The sequence below is a fragment of the Erinaceus europaeus genome, chromosome 11 (genome assembly GCF_950295315.1).
Source record: "Erinaceus europaeus chromosome 11, mEriEur2.1, whole genome shotgun sequence".
In the NCBI taxonomy this organism is placed as follows: domain Eukaryota; kingdom Metazoa; phylum Chordata; class Mammalia; order Eulipotyphla; family Erinaceidae; genus Erinaceus; species Erinaceus europaeus.
Genome location: NC_080172.1, coordinates 45,865,245 through 45,890,327, shown reverse-complemented (window position 1 = coordinate 45,890,327; position 25,083 = coordinate 45,865,245). Strand labels below are relative to the sequence as shown.

General features: G+C 38.2%; 1 protein-coding gene across 2 annotated transcripts in view; it reads right to left on the bottom strand.

Annotated features, from left to right (window-relative positions):
* LOC103128140 (Fc receptor-like protein 1) overlaps nt 1–25,083 on the bottom strand; it is a 72,980-nt gene that overhangs the window by 39,227 nt on the left and 8,670 nt on the right. For both annotated transcript variants that reach the window (XR_009552504.1, XM_060201436.1), the window contains exons 4-6: nt 24,495–24,782; nt 24,071–24,349; nt 23,565–23,678 (exon numbers count right to left, since the gene is read on the bottom strand). Coding sequence is in view for 1 of the 2 variants with exons in the window: in XM_060201436.1 (XP_060057419.1) it covers nt 23,565–23,678; nt 24,071–24,349; nt 24,495–24,782 (681 nt within the window). In the remaining variant the exon portion in view is untranslated. The remainder of the gene's footprint in view (nt 1–23,564; nt 23,679–24,070; nt 24,350–24,494; nt 24,783–25,083) is intronic.

The window sequence follows — 25,083 nt, the reverse complement described above, 5'->3', positions numbered from 1 at the left end:
TTAAAAAAATTGAGAGAAACTGAAAACAACAACAGAGGCATATGGGATGATCAAAAAAAGAGAGGAAGGGGAAGTAAACATCCTAGAGGAAATAATAGAAAAAAACTTCCCAGCTTTAAACAACAGAAAGGACATTAAAATTCAAGAGGCACAGAGAATCCCAAACAGAATCAACTCAGACCTGAAGACACAAAGACACATCATAGTTACAATGAAAAGCAGTAAGGATAAAGAAAGGCTCCTAAAGACTGAAAGAGAAAAACAAAAAGTCACATACAGGGGAAAGCCCGTAAAACTATCAGCAGACTTCTCCACTCGAATTCTAAAATCCATGGTCCTGGTCCGGGAGGTGGTGCAGTGAATAAAGCACTGGACTCTCAAGCATGAGGCCTTGAGTTCTGGCAGCACATGTACCAGAGTGATGTCTGGTTCTTTCTCTTTTTCCTTCTATCATTTTAATAAATAAAGTTAAAAAAAAACTCTGAAAGCCAGAAGAGAATGGCAAGATATCTATGGAGCCCTTAATGAAAATGGGTTTCAATCATGGAAACTATATCCAGCTATACTTTCATTCAGACTAGATGGAGGGATCAAAATCTTCTCAGACAGACAACAGTTAAGAGGCAACAATCACCAAGCCTGCCCTGAAAGAGGTACTAAAAGACCTCTTATAAACAAGAACATCACCAAAATACTTGCCATACATTAGAGCAAATTAGAAAACTGTTGAATAATGACACTTAAGTACCTTAAATCCATAATATAAATAAATGTGAATGGCTTAAACTCACCCATTAAAAGTCACAGAATGGGAGGATGGATCGGAAAATACAACTCAACCAAATGCTCCTTGTAAGAATCCCACCTGACCCAACAAGACAAACACAGACTTAAAGTGAAAGCATGGAAAACTATCATAGAGGCTACTGAACCACAAAAAAAGGCAGGGACAGCCATTCTCACCTCTGACACAATAGACTTTAAATTTTAAAAAAGGAATAAAATATATTCAAGGCCATTACATCAATCAACCAAGAATATTTAACACTTATTAACATTTATGCACCCAATGAGGGTCCATCTAAATATATCAAACACTTACTGAAAGAACTACAAAAACACATCAATAGTAATACAATAATAGAATATAGATAGGAAGGGAAGAAGTCAAACTCTTACTATTTGCAGATGATGTGATAATATACATAGCAAAACCTAAAGCATCAAGCAGAAAGCTTTAAGGAAATGCTAAGGTTGAAGAAGAGTATAACCAGATATCAGTCCCATTCACTGTTGCAGCAAAATCAATAAAATACGTAGAATAAACCAGACCAAAGAAGTGAAACACTTGTATACTAAAAGCTATGAGCCAGTATTCAAAGAAATAGAAAGTGACACCAAGAAATGGAAAGATATCCCATGCTCATGGATTAGAGGAATTAATATCATCAAAAAGAATTTACTCGCCATAGCCATATACAAATTTTTTTTATTTTTTTTAATTTATTTTACTTTTTCCCTTTTGTTGCCCTTGTTGTTTTCTTGTTGTAGTTATTATTGTTGTTGTTGTTGTTGGATAGGACAGAGAGAAATGGAGAGAGGGAGGGGAAGACAGAGAGGAGAAGAGAAAGATAGACACCTGCAGACCTGCTTCACCACCTGTGAAGCGACTCCCCTGCAGGTGGGGAGCCAGGGTTCGAACCGGGATCCTTATGCCGGTCTTTGTGCTTTGAGTCACCTGCACTTAGCCCGCTGTACTACAGCCTGACTCCCGCCATATACAAATTTAATGCTATACCCATCAAAGTTCCACCAAGCTTCTTTAAGAGAATAGAACAAAAACTACAATCATTGATCTGGAACCAGAAAATACCTAGAATCGCCAACACCATCTTGAGGAATAAAACAGAAATGGAGGCATCACACTCCCAGATTGCAAACTATATTATAATGCCATCATCATCAAAACAGCTTGTTACTGGAACAAAAATAGGCACACAGACCAGTGGACAAAATTGAAAGCTCAGAACTAAACTCCCACATCTATGGACATCTAATTTTTGATAAATTAGCCCAAATATTCAATGGGGAAAGGAGGTTCTCTTCAATAAATGGTGCCTGCGAAAACTGGGTTGAACCATTCAGAAGAATGAAACTGAACCACTTTATCTCACCAGAAACAAAAATCAACTCCAAATGAATCAAGGACCTGGATGTTAGGCCAGAAACTATCAAATACTTAGAGGAAAACGTTGTTGGAACACTTTCTTACCTAAACCTCAAGGACATCTTTGATGATACAAATCCAATTACAAGGAAGACTAAAGCAGTAACAAACCAATGGGACTACATCAAATTGAAAAGCTTATGCACAGCCAAGATACTATCACACAAACAAAGAGACCCCTCACAAAACAGGACAAGAGGCTAATAACCAAAATATACAAACAGCTCAGCAAACTTAGCAACAAAAAAGCAAATGGCCCCATCCAAAATTGGGCAGAGAATATGAACAGAATATTTACTACAAAAGAGATCCAAAAGGCTACCAAACACATGAAGAATTGCTCCAGGTCACTGATTGTCAGAGAAATGCAAATAAAGACAAGATTGAGATATCATCTCACCCCTGTGATAATGACATATATCAAAAAGGACAGCAGCACCAAATACTGTAAAGGCTATGGGGACAGAGGAACCCTTCTGCATTGCTGGTGGAAATGTAAATTGGTCCAACCTCTGTGGAGAGCAATTTGGAGAAGTGTCACAAGGCTAGACATGAACCTTCCATATGACCCAGTAATATGGATATACCCTAGGGATATACCCCAAGGACTCCATAACACCCAACCAGAAAGAAATGTGTATACCTATGTTCATAGCAGCACAGTTCATAATAGCTAAACACTGGAAGCAACCCAGGTTCCCAACAACAGATGAGTGGCTGAGAAATCTTTGATATATATACACAATCTTTGATACATATACACAATGGAATACTATACAGATATTAAGTACAATGAACCCACCTTTTCTGACCCATCTTGGATGGAGCTAAAAGAAATTATGTTAACTGAGCTAAGTCAGAGAGACAAAGACGAGTATGGGATGATCCCACTCATAAAAAGAAATTGAGAAAGAAGAACAGAAAGGGAAACCCAAAGCAGGATCTGACTGAGTTTGGAGTAGGGCACCAAAGTAAAAATCTCTGGGTGGATGCTCAGCATTACTGGGGATTGGGGGAGGGGAGGGAAGGGGGAGGATGGGGCGGGACACAGTCTTTTGGTGGTGGGAATGTTTTTTTTGTACACTCCTATTAACTTGTAGTCATATAGATCACTATTTAGTTAATATGAGAGGAGAAAAAGTAATTGATTGTCTCAAAGTTTTTAATGCACAGACCATAGTCTAAGTCTTTGTAGTATTGACTCTCCTAAAAGCTTAGACCAGGGGAACAGAAACAACCAGTGGTGTTACTCTGTAAGACACAGGTATATATAAATAATGTCAAAGCACATAAATTATGGTGATGTTCTGTATGACACAGCAAATCCTAACAACAGGATTTTCAACATTTGCCCAATTGCCAAATAATCTGATTATAGCAATAACTATCTATTGCTTTCTTAAACACTAAGACAGAAGGAACCTCCTTCTTCCTCTATAGAGTCTATATCCCCCCCAGTCCTGGAAGCTCTAGGGTGGGGCTCACTTTCCTACATACTTCTCTCAATTCATTGCATCTGCTGACCCCAACCTAATCAACACAAGGAGTACCACCTTGGCATGATTCACTTTAGACTGTGTCCAGAGACGTCAGGCATGGAATGTCAACCCTTCAGCCTCATTGCTTGAATGAGACCTCTCCTTTCTCATAGGATTCTCTAATTCCATTCCAGGTGGTTCAGTTCCTAACAAAGTCCCAAATCCTAGATATAGACCAGGTCCCATGAGATGGGGGACATGTGCACATATATCCTTAAATTAGGGCAAAATATATACCTTAAAGCAAAAGTGCACACTAGTTTGCAGTGAGTTCATAAATTCAGCAAGCAAGTAGAAAGACCTAAAAAGACATCATAAAGTACCTAATGAAACCATTTCTCCTTAGACCTACCTACTTCCTATTACACTTCCCTTAATCACTCCAAAGCTAACCTTGTCATAGCAATATAAGCCTACATTAATAAAGAAAGAGAAATTACAAGTAAATGATCTTACAAACAAATGGAGCAAGAAAGAAATCCACCAGTCAGCAGGAGACAGAAAATTGTTAAAATCAGAGTTGAAATCAATGAAATTGAAAATGAAAAGACCATTAGGAAAATTACTGACACTAATAGCTGGTTTTCTGAAAGGATAAATAAGATAGATGAAGCACTAGATGCACTAAATAAGGGAAAAAGAAAGCTTTGGTACAATCACTCAGAAACAAGAAAGGAGATATATCAGATCAGGAAAAAATTGAAAGAATCATGCAAGACTATTATGGATAGTTATATGCAAATTAATTTGATATCTTAGAAGAAACTGATATATTCTTAGAGTCATATCAACAGCCAACAGGAGGAAATAAATAAGATTAACAAACTAATTCTGACTAATGCATAAATTTAAATAGTAATCATAAGAGTCCCCAAGAACAAAAGTCCAGGTTCAGATGGCTATACTAATCAATTCTATAAAACATTCAAAGAACCAGCATACATTCTCTTTAAATTCTTTTAGAAAATAGAAGTATAGGGAACACTTCCAATCACATTCAATGAAGCTAACATCGCTATGAACCCCACTGTAAGAAAGTACTTCATCCAAAAAGAAAACTATAAGCCTATATCCCTGGTGAACAGTGATGCAAGGATCTTCAACAAAATTTTATCTAATATAATCCAACAACACATTAAGACCATAATCCAACAAGACCAAGTGGGATTCATCCCTGGGAAACAGAGACTGACAACATAAGCAAGTCAATCAATGTAATATACCACATCAGCAAAAGGAAAGATAAAAATTGCATGTCATTTTTATCAGTTGATGCAGGAAAACATTTGATAAGATCCTACACCCATTTATGATAAATGCTGTCAAAAAATTGGGAGTGGAAGGAAAATTCCTCAACATAATAAAGGCTATATATGACCATCTCACAGCTAACTCAATGGGGAAGTTGGGAGCTTTCAATCTTTCCTTCCAAAAGCAGGAACTAGGCAAGGATGTCCACTCTTAGCACTTCCATTCAACATAGTCCTAGAAATCCTCACCATCTCAGTCAGGCAAGAAAGATATTGTGGATTAAATTCAAATTGGAAAGGATAAAGTTTAATTATCATTATTTGCAGATGATATGCTATTATATCTAGAAGGCCAAAACTCTGCCAAAAAGGTGCTGGAAATTATTAATAAATTCAGTAAATTACCAGGTTACAAAATCAATACCCACAAATATATGGCACTTCTATAAATGAAAGATGGGCCAGAGGAAAGAAAACTAAAAGATAAAATACCTATGTACAAATCTAACAAAGTATGTGAAGGACCTTTTCAAGGAAAACTAAAAGAAATTGTTAAAAAAAAAAAAAAAAGTAGAGGATGAAACAAAGAAATGGAAGAACACCTCTGTTGATGGATTTGAAGAATAAATATCATTAAAATGACAATTCTGCCAAAAACAATGTATAGATTCAATGCAAACTCTATTAAAATCCCAATGACATAGTTCAAGGAAACTAAACAACTTATCCAAATATTTGTGTAGAACTACAGAAATAAGAAAGACAAAAGCTCTCCTAAGGGAAAAAAAAGAAGAAGAAGAATGGAGGCATCAGAATTCCTAATTTCAGAGGGGAGTTAGGAAGATGGCGGACTGAGAAGTCGCTAACAGCGAGTGCTCTGATCGCATCATCGGCAACGGTAGGATTTTCTGCCTTTAGCAGGCCAGTCAATAAGGGGTGACACCAAAGAAGTGATTACAATGTAATTTGGGTTAAGAATTAGAGTAAAGGTGACACGGACTAGCGGGGCTCCAGAATTCCCAGGCGGCGCCGGGCAAGGCGAGTGTGCCGGGCATTGTCCTCTGCCAGCCCAGGAAGGCGGCTCCTTCATCGGTTGCAGAGCACGGCGGGCAGAGGACCTGGAGAGAGCACTTTAGCTCGGGGGCTTCCTCTTGGGAGTCTCCAGGGTCCACCGCAACCCTGAGGGCGGATCCAAAGACTTCTTGAGTATAGCTCTCATTGGTTCAAAGGACTTGGAGCTAGTTTTCATTTTTGAGAAATCCTTTAAAAAAGTCTGGAGGAGGGGGTTTCCCAGAAGATGGCGGACTGAGAAGCGGCTAGCCTTTGAGCTCCGGAAACATCTCGTGTAAACAATAGGATTTTCTGCCTTTAGCAGGCCAGCCAATAAGGGGCCATAGCGGTGACAACAAGGAGGTGTCTATAACTTAATTTGGGTTAAGAATTAGAGTAGGGGAAAAAATTCTTTTTTCTTCCTTTTAATTTTCAAGCATACATCCATCCAGCCCCCCCCCCCCCATAAGCAGTGCCTGGGACCAGCTACTAGCAGGATACCCCATACCACCAAACAGGGTGTTTTTTTTTTTTTTTTTAATTCACTGATACACATTTGGGAACTTCCTCGCACTACTCTTTAATTACAACTCTTCTTCTTATCTTCTCCCTTTTCTCTTATCTCTCTCTATCTCTTTTTTTTCTTTAATCTTGTCATACACTTCTTTCTTCTTTGCCTTTCTGAATTTGTGAATTACTTTGGGGAAGAAATCTGACCCAAAGTGGACTCTCTATGTGTGTATCTCTGCTCTAGATCCCTTTACACTCTTGTTACCCCTAGAATATACACTGGATAGTAGATTTGCATAACTGCCTATTCTTGCTATCCTCTCTTTCTTTTCTCTTTCTTCACTGGGATTTGGTTACTATTTTTTCACGGACTGGAGAAATTGTTTGCCTAACTGGTAATGATTAAACTCCTTCAATACTTACTTCAGTTGCTACTGTAATTCCGGAGGTTGGTGAGTGCAATTGTCATAAAGGTATTTAGTACAGTGTTACTTGTGCTCAAAACACAACAACTGAGGAACAACAGAGCATAAAAAAAAGAGAGAAACACATAAATAAAAAAAATGGGTAGATTAAAAACAAATAAAACTGCTACCCCAATGAATGAAGACAAGAGCCCAGAAGAAACCACAAATCAGTCAGAAGTAACCATAGATAAGAAAAGTATGCAAGCAATAATAAACTTATTAATCACAGAAATGAAAACAACATTGGAGGAAAGGAATGGCAGTATTAGGGACACAACAGTTGAGACCCCCAAGGAAAATACTGATTATCTTGAGACAATTAGAGAACTGAAAGCTGAAATAGCTGTAATGAAGAAAGAAGCTGAGGCAAGGGAAAGCAGACTAACAGAAGCAGAAAACAGAATTAGTCAGACAGAGGATGAGTTAGAGAAAACTAAGAAAGAGGTGAAAGAGCTTAAAAAGAGATTGAGAGACACTGAAAACAACAACAGAGACATATGGGATGATCTCAAAAGAAGTAACATTCATATAATTGGCCTGCCAGAGGAAGAAAGAGGGGAAGGGGAAGAAAACATTCTAGAGGAAATAATACAAGAAAACTTCCCAGACCTGAATAACAGAAAGGATATCAAGGTTCAAGAGGCCCAGAGAGTACCAAACAGAATCAACCCAGACCTGAAGACACCAAGACACATCATAGTCACAATGAGAAGAAGTAAGGATAAAGAAAGGATCCTAAAGGCTGCAAGAGAGAAACAAGAAGTCACATACAGGGGAAAACCCATAAAACTATCTGCAGATTTCTCAACTCAAACTCTAAAAGCCAGAAGGGAGTGGCAAGATATCTATCGAGCCCTGAATGAAAAAGGGTTTCAACCAAGGATAATATAACCTGCTAGACTTTCATTCAAGCTAGATGGAGGGATCAAAACCTTCTTACACAAACAACAGTTAAAGGAGGCAACTATCACCAAGCCGGCCCTGAAAGAGGTACTAAAAGACCTCTTATAAACAAGAACATCACTATAATACTTGCAATATATCAGAGTAAACAAATTGTTTTTTTGAACAATGGCACTACAATACATTAAATCCATAATATCAATAAATGTCAATGGCTTAAACTCACCCATCAAAAGGCACAGGGTGGGGGGATGGATCAGAAAACATAACCCAACCATATGCTGCTTGCAAGAATCCCATCTGTCACAACAAGATAAACACAGACTTAAAGTGAAAGGATGGAAAACTATCATACAGGCTAACGGTCCACAAAAAAGGGCAGGAACAGCCATTCTCACCTCAGACACGATAGATTTTAAATTAAATAAAGTAATAAAAGATAGGCAAGGACATTACATAATGATTAGAGTATCAATCAGCCAAGAAGACTTAACAATTATTAACATCTATGCACCCAACGAGGGACCATCTAAATACATTAAGCATCTACTGAAAGAATTTCAAAAATACATCAATAGTAATACAATAATAGTGGGAGACTTCAATACCCCACTCTCACACTTAGACAGATCAACAAAGCAGAGAACCAATAAAGATACAAGAGAATTGAATGAAGAGATTGACAGACTAGACCTCTTGGACATTTTCAGACTCCTATACCCCAAAAAACTGGAATACACCTTCTTTTCAAATCCACATAAAACATACTCAAGGATAGACCACATGTTAGGCCACAAAGACAGCATCAATAAATTCAAGAGCATTGAAATCATCCCAAGTATCTTCTCAGACCACAGTGGAGTAAAACTAACTTTTAACAACAAATGGAAAATTATTAAAAGACATACAATTTGGAAACTAAACAACATACTGCTTAAGAACCACTGGGTCAGAGACTCACTCTAACAGGAAATTCAAATGTTCCTGGAAACTAATGAAGATGAAGACACAACCTATCAAAAAATTTGGGACACAGCGAAAGCAGTACTGAGAGGGAAACTTATATCCATACAATCACATATTAAACACCAAGAAGAAGCCCAAATGAACGACCTTACTACACACCTCAAGGACTTAGAAGAAGAGGAACAAAGGAACCCTAAAGCAACCAGAAGGACAGAAATCACTAAAGTTAGAGCAGAAATAAACAACATCTAAAATAAAAGAACCATACAAAAGATCAATGAAGCCAAATGTTGGTTCTTTGAAAGATTAAACAAAATTGACAAACCCCTAGCCAGACTCACCAAACAAAAAAGAGAGAAGACTCAAATTAATAGAATTGTAAACGATGCAGGAGATATCACAATTGACACCACAAAAATCCAGAGAATTCTGCGAAACTTCTATAAAGAACTATATGCCACCAACCTAGAGAATCTGGAAGAAATGGAACAATTCCTAGAAACCTATGCACTTCCAAAACTGAACCAAGAAGAACTACAAAATCTAAATGCGCCAATCACAGACAAAGAAATTGAAACCGTTATTAAGAATCTCCCCAACAACAGAAGTCCTGGACCAGATGGCTTCACAAATGAATTCTACAACACTTTCTGGAAACAGTTAATACCCATACTTCTTAAGCTATTCCATAAGATTGAAGAAACAGGAATACTCCCTCCCACCTTTTATGAAGCCAACATCACCCTGATACCAAAAGCTGATAGGGACAGAATAAAAAAGGAAAACTACAGACCAATATCTCTGATGAACATAGATGCCAAAATATTAAACAAGATCTTGGCCAACCGGATACAGCAACACATCAAAAAGATTGTTCATCATGACCAAATGGGATTCATCCCAGGAATGCAATGCTGGTTCAACATCCGTAAATCAATCAATGTCATTCATCACATCAATAAAAGCAAAGCCAAAAACCACATGATTATCTCAATAGATGCAGAGAAAGCCTTTGACAAAATCCAACACCCATTCATGCTCAAAACTCTACAAAAAATGGGAATAGATGGGAAATTCCTCAAGATAGTGGAGTCTATATATAGCAAACCTATAGCCAACATCATACTCAATGGACAGAAGCTGAAAGCATTCCCCCTCAGATCAGGGACTAGACAGGGCTGTCCACTGTCACCGTTACTCTTCAACATAGTATTGGAAGTTCTTGCCATAGCAATCAGGCAAGAGAAAGAAATCAAAGGGATACAGATTGGAAAGGAAGAAGTCAAGCTCTCACTATTTGCAGATGATATGATAGTATACATAGAAAGACCTAAAGAATCCAGTAGAAAATTACTGGAAGTTGTTAGGCAATATAGCAAGGTATCAGGCTATAAAATCAATGTACAAAAATCAGTGGCATTTCTTTATGCAAACACTAAATCTGAAGAAGAAGACATCCAGAAATCACTCCCATTTACTGTTTCAGCAAAATCAATCAAATACCTAGGAATAAAGTTGACCAAAGAAGTGAAAGACTTGTATACTGAAAACTATGAGTCGCTACTCAAGGAGATAGAAACTGATACCAAGAAATGGAAAGATATCCCATGCTCATGGATTGGAAGAATAAATATCATCAAAATGAACATTCTCCCCAGAGCCATATACAAATTTAATGCAATACCCATCAAAGTTCCATCAGGCTTCTTTAAGAGAATAGAACAAACACTACAATCATTTATCTGGAACCTGAAAACACCTAGAATTGCCAAAACCATCTTAAGGAAAAGAAACAGAAATGGAGGCATCACACTCTAAGACCTTAAACTATATTATAAAGCCATCATCATCAAAACAGCATGGTACTGGAACAAAAATAGGCACACAGACCAGTGGAACAGAATTGAAAGTCCAGAAGTAAATCCCAACACCTATGGGCATCTAATCTTTGATAAGGGGGCCCAAAGGATTAAATGGAAAATGGAGGCTCTCTTCAATAAATGGTGCTGGGAAAACTGGGTTGAAACATGCAGAAGAATGAAATTGAACCACTTTATCTCACCAGAAACAAAAATCAACTCCAAATGGATCAAAGACCTAGATGTCAGACCAGAAACAATCAAACACTTAGAGGGAAACATTGGTAAAACACTTTCCCACATACACCTCAAGGACATCTTTGATGAATCAAAACCAATTGCAAGGAAGACCAAAGCAGAAACAAACCAATGGGACTACATCAAATTGAAAAGCTTCTGCACAGCCAAAGAAACTATTAAACAAACAGAGAGACCCCTCACAGAATGGGAGAAGATCTTCACATGCCATACATCAGACAAGAAACTAATCACCAAAATATATAAAGAGCTCAGCAAACTTAGCACCAAAAAAGCAAATGACCCCATCCAAAAATGGGCAGAGGAAATGAACAAAACATTCACCACAGAGGAGATCCAAAAGGCTAACAAACATATGAAAAACTGCTCTAGGTCACTGATTGTCGGAGAAATGCAAATTAAGACAACACTAAGATAACACCTCACTCCTGTAAGAATGGCATACATCAAAAAGGACAGCAGCAACAAATGCTGGAGAGGATGTGGGGACAGAGGAACCCTTTTACATTGCTGGTGGGAATGTAAATTGGTCCAGCCTCTGTGGAGAGCAGTCTGGAAAACTCTCAGAAGGCTAGACATGGACCTTCCATATGACCCAATAATTCCTCTCCTGGGGTTATACCCCAAGGACTCCATAACACCCAACCAAAAAGAGGTGGGTACTCCTATGTTCATAGCAGCACAATTCATAATAGCTAAAACCTGGAAGCAACCCAGGTGCCCAACAACAGATGCGTGGCTGAGAAAGCTGTGGTATATATATACACAATGGAATACTATGCAGCTATCAAGAACAATGAACCCACCTTCTCTGACCCATCTTGGACAGAGCTAGAAGGAATTATGTTAAGTGAACTAAGTCAGAAAGATAAAGATGAGTATGGGATGATCCCACTCATCAACAGAAGCTGACTTAGAAGATCTGAAAGGGAAACTAAAAGCAGGACCTGATCAAATTGTAAGTAGGGCACCAAAGTAAAAACCCTGTGGTGAGGGGTAGACATGTAGCTTCCTGGGCCAGTGGGGGGTGGGAGTGGGCGGGAGGGATGGGTCACAGTCCTTTGGTGGTGGGAATGGTGTTTATGTACACTCCTAGCAAAATGTAGACATATAAATCAGTAGTTAATTAATATGAGAGGGGGAAATCAATTGTATGTCTCAAAGTTTCTCAAAAGACAAACTGAATCTTTTTAATATATAGGCTATGTATTTGATATGCGGACTCTCTCAAAAGCCTAGACCAAGTAGATTAGAAGCTTCCAATAGCACAGCTATATACAAGGTACTGGATACTGTACAGCGAACCATAACAAAGGGACTTTTCAAAGTTAACCCAATTAACAAATAATGTGATGATAATATTAACTATTGAGTGTCTTTTTGAACCCTAAGACAGCAGGAACCTCACATCTTCACTACAGAGCCCCTACTTCCCCCAGTCCTGGAACCCTTGGATAGGGCCCACTCTCCGTATGCATCTCCCAATCCAAACCAAATAATATTGCATCCGCCGATCACAACCTAACCAAAGCAACGATTGCCATCTCAACATGCTTCACCTCAGACTGTATCCAGAGACTTCACGTGTGGAATGACATCCCTTCAGCTTCATTACTTGGGTGAGACCTTTCCTTTAATAGTACACTCTAATTTCATCTCAGGTAGTTCACTTTCTAACAAAGTCCCATAACCTAGATATACACCAGTTTCTGTGAGAGAGAGCTATGTGCACACGTATCCATAAACTACTGCAAAATATATACCTGAAAGCAGGATTACACTAGAGTTTGCAGTGAGTACCTCCCTAACACTTCCTCTCCACTATTCCAAGCTTGGGATCCATGATTGCTCAACAAATTGTTTGGCTTCATATGTTAACTCTCTTTTCAACCACCAGGTTCCAGATGCCACCAGGATGCTGGCTAGGCTTCCCTGGATTGAAGACCCCACCAACGTGTCCTGGAGCTCAGCTTCCCCAGAGACACACCCTACTAGGGAAAGAGAGAGGCAGAATGGGGGTATGGACCGACCAGTCAATGCCCATGTTCAGCGGGGAAGCAATTACAGAGGCCAGACCTTCTACCTTCTTCAACCCTCAAGGACCCTGGGTCCATGCTCCCAGAGGGATAGAGAATGGGAAAGCTACCATGGGAGGGGGTGGGTTATGGGGATTGGGTGGTGGGAATTGTGTGGAGTTGTACCCCTCCTACCTTATGCTTTTGTTCACTAATCCTTTCTTAAATAAAAAATAAAACAAACAAACAAAAAAAAACAAGGGCAAAAGGGAATAAATATTTTAAAAAATTATAAAAAAAAAAAGAATTCCTAATTTCAGTTTATACTACAAAGCAATAGTAGTTAAAGCAGTGTAGTACAGGAACACAAATGAACATATGAACCAAGGGAACAGACCAGAGATCCTAGAACTAAACCCACACATGTGCACCTTATATAAGACAAGGGCCTAAACTGCCCAAAGGGGGAGGGGTCACTTTAATGAATATTTCTGGAGGAACCAGACAGCTACAGATAGAAATAAATGAATCAAAAAAAATGAAAAAATGAAACTATGCCATCAATTAACACCATACATCAAAATTAGCTCAAAATGGATGAAAGACCTACATATTAGACCTGAAAGTATAAAATACAAAGAAGATCATATCAGTGAAATGTTTTATGACACTAACAGTAAAGATGTATTTGGAGACTTCACCTCATGGGCAAGTAAAATAAAAAGTAAGATTGAATAAATAGGACTATATAAAAAAATACAAACAGAAACCTTGCAACTGGGAGAAGGATTACATACCACACTTCAGACAAGCATCTATCAAGAACTCATGCAGCTCAACAACAACAAAATAAATAAATAAATAAATAGAACAACCCAATAAAAAAGTGGATCAAATATATGAATAGACAGAATAGAAAAGATACACAAGGCCCACAGACATATGTTGCAATACTCCAACTCATTCATCAAAGAAATGCAAATTAAAGTCACACTGAAATATCACTTCACACCTCTGAAAATAAATAGCTTTCATCAACAAAACAGGAGAGGACTAAGTGTTGGAGAGGATGTGAGGAGAGAGGATGACTATTACACTGCTTGTGGTGATGCAAACTGGCACAACCACTATGGAGAACTATATGAAGAATCCTCAAGCAAATATAAGCAGAAATACCTTACCATCCAGCAGTTCCACTTCTAGGCATTTATCCAAAAGAGATAATAATACTATTTCAAAGGGATATATGCACCTCCCTGTTCATAGCTGCATTATTCACAATAGCCAGATTATGAAAACAACCAAAAATTCCCTCCAACAGATGACTGAATAAAATTGTCATGGGGGAGGTGGGGCTACAGAGCAGTAACAGTTTGTGTTTCCTCTCCTCCCCCAGGTCAACTAGGACTACTAAAGGATATCATCTGGGACTGCAACAAGGCAGGACTAGAAGGACTTCAGGAACCTACCAAATCACTGGTGAGTGAAAATATATGTGGCTCATGTACAGAGAGGAGCCTAGAGAGATTAAGTGGCTGGTAACAGTTTGGCACCTTACTGGTTGAGGCACTACCTCCAGTCTGTTTTACCAACAAAAAGACTGCTGAAGGGAGGAGAGGACTTCCCTAAGACTCACCAAAATGCAACTGTGAGTCTCCAATACTACTGCCCTCAGAGGGCAGAGCAGCAGTGGGGAGGCCCTGTGCTGACACCGGGGTACAGAGAACTGACCAGGAAACTCAGGAGAAGATCTATACCTTAGAGGCCTAGCAGTGGGGCTGTGTGGTGGGAGTCTTTCCTTGTTGTTCTCCTGATGAGAGCATAGTGAATAGTTGCCTCAGAACCTAGAGACTGTAAATGGGACTTGTTTAGAAACTCACAGGGCTCAGCAGTGCTACCCAGCTTGGCAGAGAAGCTGAATTGAGCCTGGAGCTTTAGATCCTTGGGGTGTGAGAGTCGCTTTACATAACCATTGTATTATCTCTCCCCCACCCTGTTTTATCTCTTGGTCAGGAGTGAGGGATTAAGCTAAGAAGCCTATTTATAGTTTAAAAGCCCTAGAACTCCCAGGGACTACAGGGAAGAAAAAGAACAAAAGAGGTTTTTAAACCACTGTGCTCCAACTCAGGGATTAAAATAATATTAAACAACTGTCAATTTCCACAGCTGTAAACCCTTTAATTACCTTATTTAGACACAAGTCAATCCAGGTAAGAGTGATCAGTACTTTGAAAGTTCTGAGAAAGGAACCTCAGAACATACTATGTAGAATGGTTAAATCAACAAGAAGAAATATTGGAGAAATGAACCAGAACAAGAGTCCAGCTAAAAGCCCCCCCAAAGATTGAAACACAAAATAGTGAGGTCAAAATCCAAACACTAGTTAAGGAAATAGTCAGAGGAGTGAGTAAAGCCTTTGAAAGTACTAACATTAGAAATGCAGAAACAACAAGTGAGACTCTGGAAGAAAACACTAATTTTCTCTAGATTATTAGAGAACTGAAAGCTGAAATTGCTGAGCTGAGAACAAAACTAGCTGAACAAGCTAAAACAATATCAGAAAAGGATAACAAAATATATGAACTCCAGAAAACAGTAGAGGGGAGAGAGAATAAAATAAATGAAGCTGAAGACAGAATTAGCAAGATTGAGAATGAATTAGAGATAATTAAAAAAGAATAGATCTCAAAAAGAGATTAAGACATACTGAAAACAAAAACAGAGATCTATGGGATGACTTGAAAAGAAATAATATACACATTATTGGCTTTCCAGAGAAAGAAAGAGAGTGAGGGTAAGAAAGCATTCTTCAGACATAATAGCTGAGAATTTCACTAGTCTAGACAACATAAAAGACAAAAAGGTTCAAGAAGCCCAGAGGGTCCCAAACAGAATTAAACCAGACTTAAAGACCTGAAGACACATCATATTTAGAATAGAAAGGGATAAGGACAAAAAAAAGGATCCTGAAGACTGCAAGAGAAAAACAAAGAATCACCTACAGAAGAAAATCCGTAAGATTAGCAACAGACTTCTACACACAAACACTACACGTCAGAAGAGAATGGCAAGATATCTATTGAGTGATCAATGAAAAAGGCTTTCAACCAAGACTACTGTATTCTGCTAGACTGTCATTCAAACTAGATGGAGGCATAAACACCTCAGACAAGCAACCATTGAAAGAATCAACTGTCAACAAGCCTTCCCTGAAAGGAGTTCTGAAAGGTCTCCTAAAAGCAGTCAGACCACCATAAATATGCCATATATCAGAACACTCTAAAAATCTATAAGAGTGACATTAACATTTCTTCAGTCTTTAATGTCAATAAATGTTGATGGCTGAATCCACTTATTAAAAGGCACAGAGTAGGACAATGGATCAGAAAACACAACCCAACAATATGCTGTCTACAGGAAACCCACCTAACTCAACAAGACAAACACAGACTCAAAGTGAAAGGATAGAAAACTATACAAGTCAATGCAACCCCCAAAATAAAGAGCAGGAACAGCTATTCTCATATCTGAAACAATATACTTTAAAATAAATAAAATTTAAAAAATAGGGATGGATACTACTTAATGCTCAGAGGATCAGTCAATCAAGAGGACCTAACAATTATTAACATCTATGTACCCAATGAGAAACCATCTAAATACATCAAACATCTACTGAAAGAGCTACAGCAATATATTAACTGCATCACAGTCATATTAAGGTGATACAGCACAACACTTTCCCAGCTTGACAGATCATTAAGGCAGCAAATCAATAAATAAATGTGGAAGCTAAATGAGGAGATAGATAAACTAGAATTATTGGACATTTTCAGAGTCATTCATCCCAAGAAACTAGAATACACATTCTACTCAAGTCCACATAGGTCATTCTCAAGGATAGAACATATGTTAGGAAACAAAGACAGCATCAGCAAATTCAAGAGCATTGAAATCATCCCAAGCATCTACTCACACCACAGTGGAATTAAACTAACACTTAACAATCAACAAGAGATTAGTAATAGTCCCAAAATATGAAAGCTCAACAGTATACTTCTTAACAACTTCTGGGTCAAAGAGGAAATAAAGGAAGAAATCAAAATGTTTCAAGAGTTCAATGAAAATGAAAACACAGGTTATCAAAATATTTGGGACACAGCCAAGGCAGTACTGAGAGGGAAGTACATAGCCATACAAGCACACATTAGGAAACAAAAAAAGCACAAATAAACAACCTGATTGCACATCTTAAAGACCTAGACGATGGAGAACTAAAGCAACCAGAAGGACAGAAATCACTAATGTTACAGCAGAAATAAATAACATTGAAAATAAGGAAACCATATAAAAGATCAACAAAAGTAAATGTTGGTTTTTCAAAAGAGTGAACAAAATCAACAAATCTTTAGCCATACTTACAAAACAAAAAAAGGAGACAGCCCAAATAAATCGGATCGTAAATTAAAAAGGAGATATCACAACAGACACCACAGAAATTCAACATGTCATGCAAGATTTCTATGAACTATATGCCACCAAGCTAGAGAACCTGGAAGAAATTAATGATTACCTAGATACCTACAAACTTCCAAAATTAAATAAAGAGTAACTAGATAATATGAACAGGCCTATCATAGCTAATGAAATTGAAAGTTATCAAAAACCTTCCAAAGAAATAAGTCCAGGAACCAGACGATTTTACAAATAAATTCTGCAAAATTGCCAGAGAAGAACTAGTACCTCTACTTTTAAATGTTTTCCAGAGGGAGTCAGGTGGTAGTGCAGCAGGTTAAGCACAGGTAGTGTGAAGCTCAAGGACCAGAGTAAGGATCCCAGTTTGAGCCCCCGGCTCCCCACCTGCAGGGGGGTCACTTCACAGGCGGTTAAGCAGGTCTGCAGGTGTTTATCTTTCTTTCCCCCTCTGTCTTCCCCTCCTCTCTCTATTTCTCTCTGTGCTATCCAACAATGATGACATCAGTAACAATAACAATTAATAACCTCAACAATAACAAAAAGGACAATAAAAGCCTTCCAGAAGAATGAAGACACTGGAATAATCCCTTACAGTTTCTATAAAGCTAACATCACTCTGATACCAAAAGCAGATAGGAACACAACCAAAAAATAAAACTACAGACCAATATCTCTGATGAACATAGATGCTAAAATACCGAACAAAATTCTAGCCAACCAGATACAGCAGTATATTAAAAAGATTGTTCATCATGACCAAGTGGGGTTTATCTCAGGGATGCAAGGTCAGTTTAATATCCATAAATCAATCAATGTGATCACCACATCAATAAAAGCAAGACCAAAACCCAAATGACCATATCAATAGATGCAGAGAAAGACTGACAAAATACAACATCCCTTTATGATCAAAACACTACAAAAAGTGGGAATAGATGGAAAATTCCTGAAGATAGTGGAGTTTATATATAGCAAACCTACAGCCAATATCATACTCAATGGTGAAAAATTGGAAGCATTTCCCCTCAGATCAGGCACTAACAGGGCTGCCCATTATCACCATTACTATTCAACATAGTATTGGAAGTTCTTGTCATAGCAATCAGGCAGGAGCAAGGAATTAAAAGGATACAGATTGGAACAGAAGATGTCACACTCTCCCTATTTGCAGATTACATGTTATATACACATAGAAAAAGCTGAGGAATCCAGCAAGAAGCTTTTGGATATCATCAGGCAATACAATAATGTGTTAGGCTACAAAGTTAACATTCACAATTCAGTGGAATTCCTCTATGCAAATACTAATTTAGAAATGAATCCTTTTACTATAGCAACAAAAACAATAAAATAGTGTTGGTATGCTTCTAAATTCTGCTTCTAAGACCACTTCTGTTTCATTGGTTTAATCTTAATTCCCCCAGTGCTTAACACTGTATTCTATTTACATAACCACTGTTAACTAAGCACCACCCTGCCTCCAGGGCATTGGTTTAATCCTCATTGTTTTGCATGCTTTTTCCTTCTCCCCACCCCCTATCCTACGTATATCCTCTTAGGACCTGACTATTCCGCCTCAGGATATATAAGAACAAGACTGTGATTAGAGATAGCTTAGATTGTTCTGCGTTCCACATGAATAAAGATTGAACTGCGTACCACTCAGCTATGAGTCCCTGGTCATCTCTCTCTCCTGCCCACAAAGCTAGCTCGACAAAATAGGAATAAGCCTAACTAAAGAAGTAAAAGACTTGGATACTGAAAATAATGAGTTACTACTCAAGGAAATTGAAAAAGACTTAAAATAATGGAAAGATATTGGTTGGAAGAATTAACATCATCAAAATGAATATCCTACCCAGAGCCATATACAAATTTAATCCTATCCCCATTAAGATCCCAACCACAGTTTTTAGGAGAGTAGAACAAATGCTACAGATGTTTATCCAGAACCAAAAAAGACCTAGAATTGCCAAAAAATATTGAGAAGAAAGAACAGAACTGGAGGTATCACACTCCCAGACCTCAAATTGTATTATAGGGCCATTGTCATCAAAACTGCTTGGTAATGGAACAAGAATAGACACATTGACCAGTGGAAGATAATTGAGAGTCCTGAAGTAAGCCCCCACACCTATAGACATCTAATCTTTGACAAAGGTGCCCAGACTATAAAATGGGGAAAGCAGAGTCTCTTCAACACATGGTGTTGGAAAAAAATGGGTTGAAACATGCAGAAGAATGAAACTGAACCACTATATTTCACCAAATACCAAAGTAAATTCCAAGTGGATCAAGGACTTGGATGTTAGACCAGAAACTATCAGATACTTAGAGGAAAATATTGCCAGAACTCTTTTCCACATAAATTTTAAAGACATCTTCAATGAAACAAATCCAATTACAAAGAAGACTAAGGCAAGTATAACCCTATGGGACTACATCAAATTAAAAAGCTTCTGCACAAAAAAAGAAACCACTACCCAAACCAAGAGACCCTCACAGAATGGGAAAAGATCCAAAAATGGGGAGTGGACATGGACAGAATATACTCCACAAAATAATCCAAACGCCAAGAAACACATGAAAAAATGCTCTAAGCCTTAGATTGTCAGAGAAATGCAAATAAAAACTACAATGAGATACCACTTCACTCCTATCAGAAAAGGTCATCCATCAGAAAAGGTAGCAGCAGCAAATACTGGAGAGTTTGTGGGGTCAAAGGAACCCTGAACTGCTGGTGGGAATGTCAATTGGTCTAACCTCTGTGGAAAACAGTCTAGAGAACTCTCAAAAGGCTAGAAATGGACCTAGCCTATGATCCTGCAATTCCTCTCCTGGGGATATATCCTAAGGAACCCAACACACCCATCCAAAAAGATCTGTGTACACATATGTTCTTAGCAGCACAATTTGTAATAGCCAAAACCTGGAAGCAACCCCAGTGTCCAACAACAGATGAGTGGCTGAGTAAGTTGTGGTATATATACACAATGGAATATTTCTCAGCTATTAAAAACAGTGACTTCACAGTTTTCACCCAATCTTGGATGGAACTTGAAAAAATCATGTTAAGTGAAATAAGTCAGAAACAGAATGATGAATATGGGATGATCTCACTCTCAGGCAGAAGTTGAAAAACAAGTTCAGAAGAGAAAACACAAGTAGAACCTGAAATGGAATTGGTGTATTGCATATAAGTAAAAGACTCTGGGGTGTGTGGGTGGGGGAGAGTACAGGTCCAAAATGGATGACAGGGTACCTAGTGGGGGTTGTATTATTATATGGAAAACTGGGAAATGTTACGCATATACAAACTATTCTATTTACTGTCAAGTGTAAAGCATTAATTCTCCAATAAAGAAATTTTAAAAATCCTCAAATATTAAAAGTAATTAATTAATTAATTAATTAAAATATTGCTATGGTACATATACTCAGCAATAAAAAAGATGATATTGTTTCCTTCAGGGTTAAATGTATGGAATTGGGGATTATGCTTAGTGAAGTAAGTAAGGAGGTAAAGGACAACTATAGAATGGTTTCATTCATATTTTTAACATAAAAAATTGAACACACATACATGATAACAAACAAACAATAACAAAAAAGTCAACCCAGAGACAAACTATAGCAATTATCTGGTGGGGAGTGAGAATGGTGTGAAGTTATACCCTTATCAATTTATGATCTTAATAAATAACTATTAACTCAAAATGTCAGGGAAAATAGATTTAATACTTCAAGTTCCCTGCCTAGTATACATATTTTCTTTAGCATATATATTTAGTGTTTCTGATTTGTAAGATGATCAAATTCTGACATTGGACTTAAATTGTTTAAGCAGTTCTAATATGCGTGTGTGTGTAAATTTTTAAATACCTATTACTTACAAATTTAGGCCATACAGATAAAAAACACCTAACCCGGGAGTCGGGCTGTAGCGCAGTGGGTTAAGCGCAAAGCACAAGGACCCGCATAAGGATCCCGGTTCGAACCCCGGCTCCCCACCTGCAGGGGAGTCGCTTCACAGGCGGTGAAGCAGATCTGCAGGTGTCTATCTTTCTCTCCTCCTCTCTGTCTTCCCCTCCTCTCTCCATTTCTCTCTGTCCTATCCAACAATGACAACAACAATAATAACTACAACAATAAAACAACAAGGGCAACAAAAGGGAATAAATAAATAATTATAAAAAAAAATTTAAAAAAAATTATCTCTAAAAAAACAAAAAACACCTAACCCTTTTAGTTTCTAATATACTGTTATAGTAGATATCCTTAAATGGCATAATGATGTCAAGTATATTTAGGTAAATCCTAACCATTATATTTTCAAAGAAAAACAAGCTTCCAGTTAACTTAGTTATAATAACAATTAACTATTACTATTTTAAACTTTTTCTAAGTCCACAACAACTTCTCATTCTCTTCACCTAGTCTTGGAACCTCTAGGACTTTGCTCATATTTTCTTAATGTGTGTTCTCTCTGATTCCTTGCCCTGTTATATTTCCTTTGTTGATCTCAACTAAATCAACTCTACCAGTGCCATCATGCCACTTTATTCTGCAGTAGCTACTTGCTACTGCAGGTTGTCTCCAGAGACATCAAGCTTGAGTTGTCAACCTCCCAACCTCCTCTAATCTGCCATAAAGTTGCAAGAAGTACTATGACTCCATTCAGACTTCCCTGGGAAGATTATCCCACCTATGCTTACAGGACCTCTCTATAGCCTTACTCCACTAAGGAAAGATAGAAACAGGCTAGGGGTATAGATCTATCTACCAACACCCATGTCCAGTGAAGAAGCATTTACAGAAGTAAGAACTCCCAACTTCTGCACTCCAAAAAAGAATTGTGGTTCATACTCACAGAGGGGTAGACAATAGGGAAGTTTTCAGTAGAGAGGATGGGACATCGAACTCTAGTGGAGGGAACTATATGGAATTATACCCCTACTATTTTATAATTTTGTAAATCAACATTAAATGACTAATACTTTTTAAAAGTATTCTTTACAAACTAATCTAAAAAGACATACGCAGTTCGATGTTCATGGATGCATTATTCACAATAGTCAAAGAGTAGAAGCAGCCTAAGTGTCCATAACAGATGAGTGGCTAAAGAAGTTATGTGGGGCAGACAGTAGAGAACTTGCTTAAGTGCACACACTAAGTGTGCAGGGACCCAGGTTCAAGCACCTGGGCCCCACCTGCTGGAGGAAAGCTTCATGAATACTGAAGCAAGGCTTCTCTTTTCCCTATCACCCCCTCCCATCTCAATTTCTCTCCATTTCTATCCATTAATTAGTTAATTAAAATATACAGAAGATATAAAAAAGAAGTTGTATGATATATATTTCATGGAATACTACTCTGCAATCAAAAATATTATATTGTGTCCTTTGGGACAAAATGGATGGAACTGGAGGTGATAATGCTTAGCAAAATAAGTAAAGAGATGAAAGAAAACAACCGGATAGTCTCACTCATATATGGAATCTCGAGATCAAATACACATGAACTTGAGGAGAGGGGGAGCAGAAGCAAACAAATTATTTATAAGATTTGTGAGAATTATGGTGACTATCTTTTGGAGGTGGTAGGAAGAGTATACAGAATCCTAATGGTGGGTGTAGAACTATACACTGTAATCTTATAATCTTGTAACCCACTATTAATAACAAATAAAAATGGAAAATATAATTGGTGCATTGACTTTAATTGGAGATTCAAAGTAGAGCCAATACTGCCAATAAGTCCTTTACACTTAAAGCACTTTTTTGAAAAAGAAAAAAGAAAGAAAAAAAAAGAAACATCATATATCAGCTCAACCTCTACTGATAACACATGTGGGGGCAGAGGACATTGCTAAAAATATCACCCTACTTCAGTGGGTGTTATTTCTGCATTGGGGCTTCTGAGCAGATCTGTAGAGAGTGTTGTTAGCAGGGTATACTTATCTTTTTCAGTATATATCTCATGAATCTAGTCTATATCAATTGAAGAAATGTTAAAATAACAAAATATCAATCTATATATACTAACCTATTTTCTTCTTGAACCAGCAGCATAATGATAAGATGACAATGATGATACCAATTACACCAAACAGACCTTCAATGACTCCTGAAGGAAGCAGGTCTCTGTTCTCTGTGGGTACTGTGGGGAGAGATCTGTTTATAAGTTGACAAGGAGCACTTGGGTTTGAAAAGCAAACATCTTGAGTGTGAGGAAAGGTTAAGAGCTGCTTTTCCTGGGGGGACGTAGAGTGGGACTTATTTGAGTGTAAGGACTTTGAGATTATCCCTTCTGGAAAGGATAACATCATCCATCCCTCATGTCTTCTGTACCCCTTCAGATGCATCTCTAAGACAATATCACCAATAGATTTCTCATTTTCGATAACACAGACCAGAAACATGGTCAACATAATTTCTCTAGGCTACAGGAAAAGAGGGAGAGAGAGAGAGAGAGAGAGAGAGAGAGAGAGAGAGAGAGAGAGAGAGAGAGATTGAGATTCACCATGACAATTCCAGGGCCTGGAGTTATACCTGTGACATTGAGTGATAGCATCTCACTGCGCTGACTTCCTAGGCCATTGTCAGCCTTACAGGAAAAGGTTCCAGAATGTTCTGCAGTCAGAGAGAAGTTGAATGATGCTCGTCCTCCAGAGGGGGCTGAAGTGCTCCCCAGGGTGACATCCTCATGGCAAAACCAGTACAAGATTGGAGGAGAACCTTTCTGGACCTCACAGTGAAGTTCTACCATGTCCCCCACCACAGCCTGTGTACTGGAAGCTCCAAGTGTAAAGGTAGGTTGGGACACTGGAACTGACACAGAGAGAGAATTATCAGAGAGGTTCCATGGTGATATGACAGACTTAAAACATTTTCCCACAGAGACTCAACTCCATTTAACTTCCTCAAGTGCTTCAGAGGAATGTGGAGCTTTAATTTATAGCCTGCTGGGACTTACTTCTTACAGTGACGTTCACTAGTTCACTCAGACTGAGTCCATAGCCATTGTCAGCTGCACAGTAGTATTGGTCAGAATCATTCATCTTCACCACAGGGATCTCAAACTTTGCTGTCAGTGACTGCTGGGTCTTTGTTTCCAGGTTTAGACCCAGTGTCCCTTTGTACCAGAAGAAGGTGATGTCACCAGTACCCCCTGAAACCAGGCAAACAAAAACCAGCTTCTCTCCCTCCATCACATGTCCCCCTTGAGGCTGAGTCTCCAATCTCACGTTACTGACAGGAACTCCTATACAAACACAAGATGACACAGGAGGTCTCATTAGGGAGAGTCTCAGAGACAGAGTTTAGGTGTGACAGTGATGGAAAGCAAAGGTCTCTGGTAAAGTCAGTAATTTATCCAGTCGAATACTGATTTTAAATTGTCATTGTTTGGGTTTATGGTACTAGAGTAAGACAGATACCATAATAGCACCATGAAAGATGCATTGCCACCTCTCTACCTGAGACCATGTGCTTTCCAGAACTCTGACAACTCAAATGCTCATTCATTAAGGTGCAACAGTACAGTACAGGTTGCAAACCAAACT